A 7,611-nucleotide genomic window follows, 5' to 3' on the forward strand; every position below is an offset into this window, starting at 1 on the left:
AGCTGGGCATGGTGGCACATGCCTGTAATTCCAGCTACTCAGGAGGCTGAGGCAGGAGAATTGCTTGAACCTGGGAGGTGGAGGCTGCAGTTAGCTGAAATCATGCTACTGTACTCCAGCCTGGGCGACAGAGTGAGACACTATCTCAAAAAAATAATAAAAACAGTAAGTCAAGCATGAATGATGTCATAGAGGATTGTAGACTAAAAAGCTACAGAAATCTGTTCCTCCACTGAGAAAACTATTAAACTGTCAAAAACTGTCTGAAGTAACTATTTTGGAATTCTCGAGTCTAGTTAAACACTGAAAGCATCGAGGGAAGAGTCTGATAAAGAGGATGATAATTTTGGTTAATGTCAGTGAATTTCAGCCTTTCCACTCAATAATAACTATTTTCCACACCCCATTACTGCAGGGAGCCATGGGAACTGCTGCCCATGTTCCTGTAATGAATTCCTGCAGCCAGGGTGGACAATAAGAACCTTTTTGTCCAAGTATCAGGGTTATTGCTGATTTCTGCCTTTGAATGCTGAGGGGCAGACACAGAAGTGGGCTATCATTGCATCAGTCCTCATCAGCTGAAGTGGCTTCCCAAGGATTTAAATAAATAGTATGTGTTTTTCCTCCATTTGGGAAGCAGGCATTTAAGACAATTTTTATTAGATAACTGGCTGACTGCAGAGATAACAGAACAGAGATTTCAATGACCATGCACAACAGAGAATAAAAATAGTTGGGAAAAAATCATGACCAAATGACTCTGAGCCACAACGACCAAGATTCGACAATCTCTGAAGAGCAAAAGAATTAAGTTACCAGAGTTACCACAACATACTACTCATAATATACAGTTCTCAAAAAAAATTACAAAACATGCAAAGGATGGTTCATTCACAGGAAAAAAAAGTAATCTGACAGAAACTATCCCTGAAGAGGCTCAGATATTAAAAATATGAGTCAAAAATGTTAAATCAGCTGTCTTCAGTATAACCAATGAGTTAAAGGAAACGAGACAAAAAGCTAAAGGAAACCCAAAACATAATAAATGAACAAAATTAGAATATCAATATAAGGGTAGAAATTGTAAAAAAAAAAAAAAAAAAAAAAAAAAAACAAGCAAAAATTCCAGAGCTGAAAAGTACAATGACTGAAATTTAAAAATAATTTTAAAAACTCACTGAAGAAGTTCAACAGCAGATTTGAGAAGTAAGAGATCAGAAAACTTGAAAATAAGACAATTGAAACAATCCAGACTAAGAAAAACAAAGAAAAAGAATGAAGATAAATAAACAAATTCTAAGGAGCCTGTAGGACGTCAGCAAACATACTAACATATGTACTGTAGAAATCCAAGAAAGAGAAGAGAAAGAGAAGCAGAAAAATACATTTAAAGAAATAATGAACAAAACTTTCCAAAATCGGAGGAAATATGTAAATATATACATCCAGGAGGCTCAATGAACTCCAAAAGGGTAAACTTAAAGAGATCTACATTGAGACAAATTATAGTCAAGGTGACAAAATCCAAAGAGAGAATTTTGAAAGCAGCCAGAATGAAGCAACTTATCATTTACATAAGACCCTGAATAAAATTAATAGCTGATTTTCTCTGAGAAACCATGGAGATCAGAAGGTAGTGGAATGGCATATTTAAATGTCTGAAAGAAAAAATAAAACTGCCAACCATGAATTCTATGTATAGCAAAGTTGTCCTTCAAGAATGAAGGAAAAAGTAACACATTTTCAGATAACGAATAATTAAGGGATTTTATTACCAGTAGACATGTGCTACAGAAAATGCTAAAGGAAACCTTTTAGGCTGAACTGAAAGGACACTAGGCAGCAATTCAGAGCCTCCAAAATAAAGAATATTCATAAAAGTAACAATAGAGGTAAATATAAAACCCAGAATTACTACATGTCATATAGTTTATAACTTCTCCTATTTATAGCTTTCTATATTTATATTTGTCTATAATTTCATAGGCAAATGAATAAAAATTATAAATCTATGACAGTGGTCATATAATCTATAAAGATACAATCTGTGACAATCTTATGAAGCAGGAGGGATGAAGACATATAGGATCAAAATGTTTGCATAGTTATTGAAGCTATGTTGATATTACGAAATTATATTGTTACAAGTTTAAGATGCTAATTATAATTCTCAAGGTAACCACTAATAAAATTACCAAAAATATACAGAAAAGGAAAAAGAAAAACAATACACTATAAAAAATCAAATACAAAAAATGTCAGTAACAGACAACTTGAGAAACAAAGACATATAAATATAGAAAAAACAAATGATTAAATGGCAAAAGTAGATCTTGTTTTAGTAATCACATTAACTAGAAAAGGATGAACCCATCCTATTAAAGGGTTGAGACTGACAAGTTGGCTAAAAACCAAAATAAATTAAAAAGAAAAACAAGACTCATCCACATGCTGTCTATAAGATACTTGCCTTAGATATAAGGACATAAAGAAGTTGAAAGTAAAAGGACTGAAAAAGATACTCCATACAAGCAGTAGTAACCAAAATAGTGCTGAGTGGCTATATTTTTGTCAAACAAAATAAAGTAAAAAATTTTACAAGAGAAAAAAGGGCATTATGCATTGATAAAAATTCTGACATAGCAAAACAATTATCAGTTATAAAATATATGTACTTAATAACACAGCCTCAAAATACATGAAGCAATAATTGCTATAATTTAAGGGAGAAATGAACAGTTCTGTGAAAAGTTGGAGAATGAAATATTCCACTTTCAACATGAGATTAGACAACTAGACTGAAGATCAATAAGGAAATAGAAAATTTGAACAATACTATAAACCAGTTATCCCTAACAGGCATATACGGAATAATCTACCCAACAAGAGCAGAATATTCATTCTTCTCAAGTGCACATGGAACATTCTTCAAAATAGACCATATGTTAGGCCACAAAACAAGTGTTAATAAATTTGAAAAGTTTGAAGTCATAAAAAGTATCTTTTGTCTGGGCGCGGTGGCTCACGCCTGTAATTCTAGCACTTTGGGAGGCCGAGACGGGCGGATCACGAGGTCAGGAGATCGAGACCATCCTGGCTTACACGGTGAAACCCTGTCTCTACTAAAAATACAAAAAATTAGCCGGGCATGGTGGCGGGCGCCTGTAGTCCCAGCTACTCGGGAGGCTGAGGCAGGAGAATGGCGTGAACCCGGGAGGCGGAGCTTGCAGTGAGCCGAGGTCGCGCCACTGCACTCCAGCCTGGGTGACAGAGCGAGACTCTGTCTCAAAAAAAAAAAAAAAAAAAAAAAAAAGTATCTTTTGCAATTACAATGGAATGAAGCTAGAAATCAATAACTAGAAAAACCGGAAAAGTCACGCATATGTAGAAATTTAAAAACCCACTCTTAAACAGCCGGTGGTCAAAGAAGAAATCACAAGGGACATGAGAAAATACCTTGGGACAAATGAAGTAAAAATACAAATAGCACGTTTATGGTAAACACTGAACATAGTTCTAAGAGGGAAATTTATAGCTGTGAACAGATAACTAAAAAAGATCTCAAATCCATAGCCTAACTGTACACTGTAAGGAACTAAAAAAGGTAAAGCAAAAATAAAAGTCATCTTTATGATTTGAAAGAGTAAAAGATTTACCTAATAAGTCCCTAAATTTACTAATAATAAAGGAAATTGTTTATATATTTAATTGCATTAAAATTCAGAACTTGTAATCATAAAAAGGACAGTACATGTTGACAAGGAAACACAGCAAAGGAAACCAGCCTATGCTGCTGCTGTGAGGATAATTTGGTGCACTTACATTAGTTTGGTGTCCCTTCCCCTTCCCCTTCCCCTTCCCTTTCCCCTTCCCTTTCCCCTTCCCCTTCCCTTTCCCTTCCCCTTCCCTTTCCCCTTCCCTTTCCCCTTCCCCTTCCCTTTCTTCCCCTTCCCCTTCCCCTTCCCTTCCCTTTTCTTCCCTTTTCTTCTCTTTTCTTTTCTTTTGTTTCTTTTTGAGACAGAATCTCACTCTATTGCCCAGGCTGGAGTGCAGTGGTGTGATCTTGGCTCACTACAACTTTTGTCTCCCAGGTTCAAATGATTCTCACGCCTCAGCCTCCCAAATACCTGGGATTATAGGTGCATGCCATCACGCTCAGCTAATTTTTGTATTTTTTTAATAGAGAGGGGGCTTTACCATGTTGACCAAGGCTAGTCTCAAACTCTTGGCCTCAGGTGATCCGCCCGCCTCGGCCTCCCAAAGTGCTGGGATTACAGGTGCGTGGCCTGGTGGTGTCATTTCTTAAAGTTGACAAAAAGCATAGCCTGGGGCCTAAAAATTCCATTCTAGGACAAGTGCCAAGAATGTCATAGTAGCATACATTCCAAACTTGATAAAACCCTGATGTCAACCAATAGTGTAATAGATAAACTGGAGAAGATTCATACAAAGGAGTACTATACAGAAACAAAAGTAACCAAATTATCAACAATTTATCTCAGTTTTAAATTATATTCTCTTGATATGTATGATAATATAGCACACCTATTCTGTATGTATTACTAAACAATACAAAATTAAAAGGAAGAAAATTATGAGTAGTTAAGAATATAGCATAGCAGCAACATTTCTGGGAGAGGATGGGTTATGTTAGATTAATGAATATCATCTCTGTTTTCTGAAAGAATTTCCTGTTGAGATATAAAGGCCCATCTGATCACTGGATTGGGCTGAGCAGAGAACAAGGCCAACCATGGAAATGGATAAATGGTACTGAATGGACAAGACAGTAAGTTCTAAAAATCTGGCAGTAATATTTGTATTTGAATTTACTTTGCATTAAATCTAAAGTGTTCTCTAGTTACATGCTTTAAAAATTCTCATTTTAAGATTAGTCATAAAAGAAGATGGTGCCAACTTGTATGTTGCAAATGTTTCACAACTTCCTCGAATGAATCCAAAACCTGTCATGGTGAGGTAGACTGACTGTGAACTTGGCTCCAGGCTTATCTATGTCATTTTCAAACACTTTCATTTTGAGCAAAACATACAATATCTTTAAGTCTTTTCCTTACCTCCACAACAAAATTAAATTGCACTTGTCCTCCTGATTTCACAGGGTTGATGTGAGGAACAGAGGTTTTGATGTATGAGGGAAAGATTATGAGTGATAGCAATTATACCTATTATTTAAAATAATAGTTTTAAAATTTTAAAATGAGTAAAGTTTGACAGTAGAAAATTTAATCTCAATTGTATATTTATAGGATCTTTACATTACTAAAAATATTTGAGATAATGCTGGAAAAATTGGATTCACACAATTTCGCTCAATGAGAGATGAGACAGTTTTGAAAATCTACTTTATTATAATACATTCATCAATATTGGAAATATAACTTTATTTAATAAAAAGAGCCCCAGACTGGACATTGGCAGGTTTGAAATGAGTTTTTTCTCATTAGCTTTTGACCTTGGATAGGATGGTAAGTTTTAGAAATCAGAGAACATGTAGATTTATACATTGTTGTATCTACACTGCCTAGCACATTGTGACTGCTTCATAAATGTCTAAAATAAATTAACTTTTATTTCTTATTTTACAATACAGAAGTAGTAAATTTTCTCTATCTAATTCTTAAAATGGTTTTTTGTTAGTTTGTATTTTTGAGAGACAGGGTCTCACTCTGTTACCCAGGCTGGAGTGCAGTAGTACCATCATGGCTCACTGACGCCTTGACTTCCCTGGCTCAAGTGAGCCTCCCACCTCAGCCTCCTGAGTAGCTGGGACTACAGATGTGTGCCACCTTGCTTGGCTTTTTTTTTTGTTTCAGAGATGGGGTCTCACTATGCTGCCTGGGCTGATCTTGAACTCCTGAGCTCAAGCAATCCTCCCACCTTGGCCTCCCAAAATGTTGGAATTACAGGTGTGAGCCACCATGCCTGGCCTCTCAAAATATTTTAAGGATCAAATATATTATTAACCAACCAGTTGTTGGAAACTGTTCATCACTTAAAGAAATGTAAAATATTATATGATTAAGGTCTAGCATGTTTCAACAATTAGCAAATCATATCACAGATGACAGTGATTCCAATGAGCAAAGAGGAAAATTGATAATCCAAATGCTGACCTAAAATATCTGTGCCAAGCCATCTAAACTCAGCTAAATAGCACTACAGTTTCAGTACTAAAACCACCAGGGAAGTAGGAGGAATAAAATCAAGCATGGTTTTTAGAAATAGCTGCTGAGTCTTCAGTTATTTAAGGAAGCAAAATATTGGGAAACTGTGTAAAGAAAACAGATGTCAGACTTCTCCCATCAGCCAGGTAAGGCTTTGGATGTACTGGAAAGAATATTATGCTTACAGACATGAAATAGGTTTGATTCAGGACTTTGCAGTATTCCTATAGTTGATTTATAACATCTCCTGCTAAGCAAAGCCCACTGACTAATTAGTCACCACTACACAAGGAAAAACATTATTTTTAGAGGCTGAATCAATGTTAGTTTTCTCATTTTCTCATCTTCATTCTCTCTGCTTTTGAAGAAATGTTCAGTGGCCAACTGATTCTGCTTCTTCTCTTGCAGGTTTCCTATCCTGGGAGCAGGAGAGTGTGCCTATTTGAATGACAAAGGTGCCAGTAGTGCCAGGCACTACACAGAGAGGAAGTGGATTTGTTCCAAATCAGATATACATGTCTAGATGTTACAGCAAAGCCCCACTTAATCTTTAGAAGCATATTGGAACTGATAACTCCATTTTAAAATGAGCAAAGAATTTATTTCTTATACCAACAGGTATATGAAAATGTGCTGAATATCACTAATAACTGGGAAAATACAAATCAAAATTATAGTAAAATATTACCTGTTTTCATGGTGCTGATATTGCCTGTTCTCCCACTTCTAATGACATACCCGAGACTGAGTAATTTATAAATAAAAGAGATTTAATTGACTCATAGTTCCACATGGCTGGGGAGGTCTTGCAATCATGGCAAAAGGCAAATGGGAAGCAAAGTCATGTCTTATATGGTGGCAGGCAGCGGGATTGTGTACAGGAACTCCTATTTATACAACCATCAGGTATCTTGAGACAAGAACAGTGTGGGGCTCCCTGGTGTGATTCTGTCCTGCGCGGCTGTTCTCTGGAGCAGCGTTCATTTATCTCCGTCTGCCTTCTCTCCTACGTAAGTGTGTGCCGCCACCCGATGGAAGATTCGACGGACATGGACACGAGCTCCCTGAGGCCCCAGAACTATCTTTTCGGTTGTGAACTAAAGGCCGACAAAGATTATCGCTTTAAGGTGGATAATGATGAAAATGAGCACCAGTTATCTTTAAGAACGGTCAGTTTAGGGGCTGGTGCAAAGGATGAATTGCACATTGTTGAAGCAGAGGCAATGAATTACGAAGGCAGTCCAATTAAAGTAACACTGGCAACTTTGAAAATGTCTGTAATAAATCAAAAGGCAACCAGAGCCTCAGATGATAGCTCTGCTTTGCTAAGAACCCCTAGGTAGACCTCTCGGAAGCATCCGACAGCAGTTTACCCCAAAACAATCCCCGTGTCAGCAGGAAGCAGCTAAGACCAGTCATTGTCCAT

At 36.6% G+C, this 7,611-nt stretch overlaps 1 protein-coding gene across 2 annotated transcripts in view; it reads left to right on the forward strand.

The window, feature by feature from the left end:
* Positions 1-6,828, forward strand: part of CLEC2D (C-type lectin domain family 2 member D) — a 29,352-nt gene extending 22,524 nt beyond the window's left edge. Inside the window, exons 4-5 of one of the 2 annotated variants that reach the window (XM_032159582.2) lie at positions 4,686-4,789; positions 6,594-6,828. In XM_032159582.2, coding sequence (XP_032015473.1) covers positions 4,686-4,789; positions 6,594-6,708 — 219 coding nt within the window. In that variant the 3' untranslated portion in view covers positions 6,709-6,828. The remainder of the gene's footprint in view (positions 1-4,685; positions 4,790-6,593) is intronic. The other variant, XM_032159583.2, reaches the window with a different exon arrangement.
* The last annotated feature ends 783 nt before the right edge of the window (positions 6,829-7,611 follow it).

This window comes from Hylobates moloch, unplaced genomic scaffold, assembly GCF_009828535.3.
Source record: "Hylobates moloch isolate HMO894 unplaced genomic scaffold, HMol_V3 SCAFFOLD_8, whole genome shotgun sequence".
Taxonomy (NCBI): Eukaryota; Metazoa; Chordata; class Mammalia; order Primates; family Hylobatidae; genus Hylobates; species Hylobates moloch.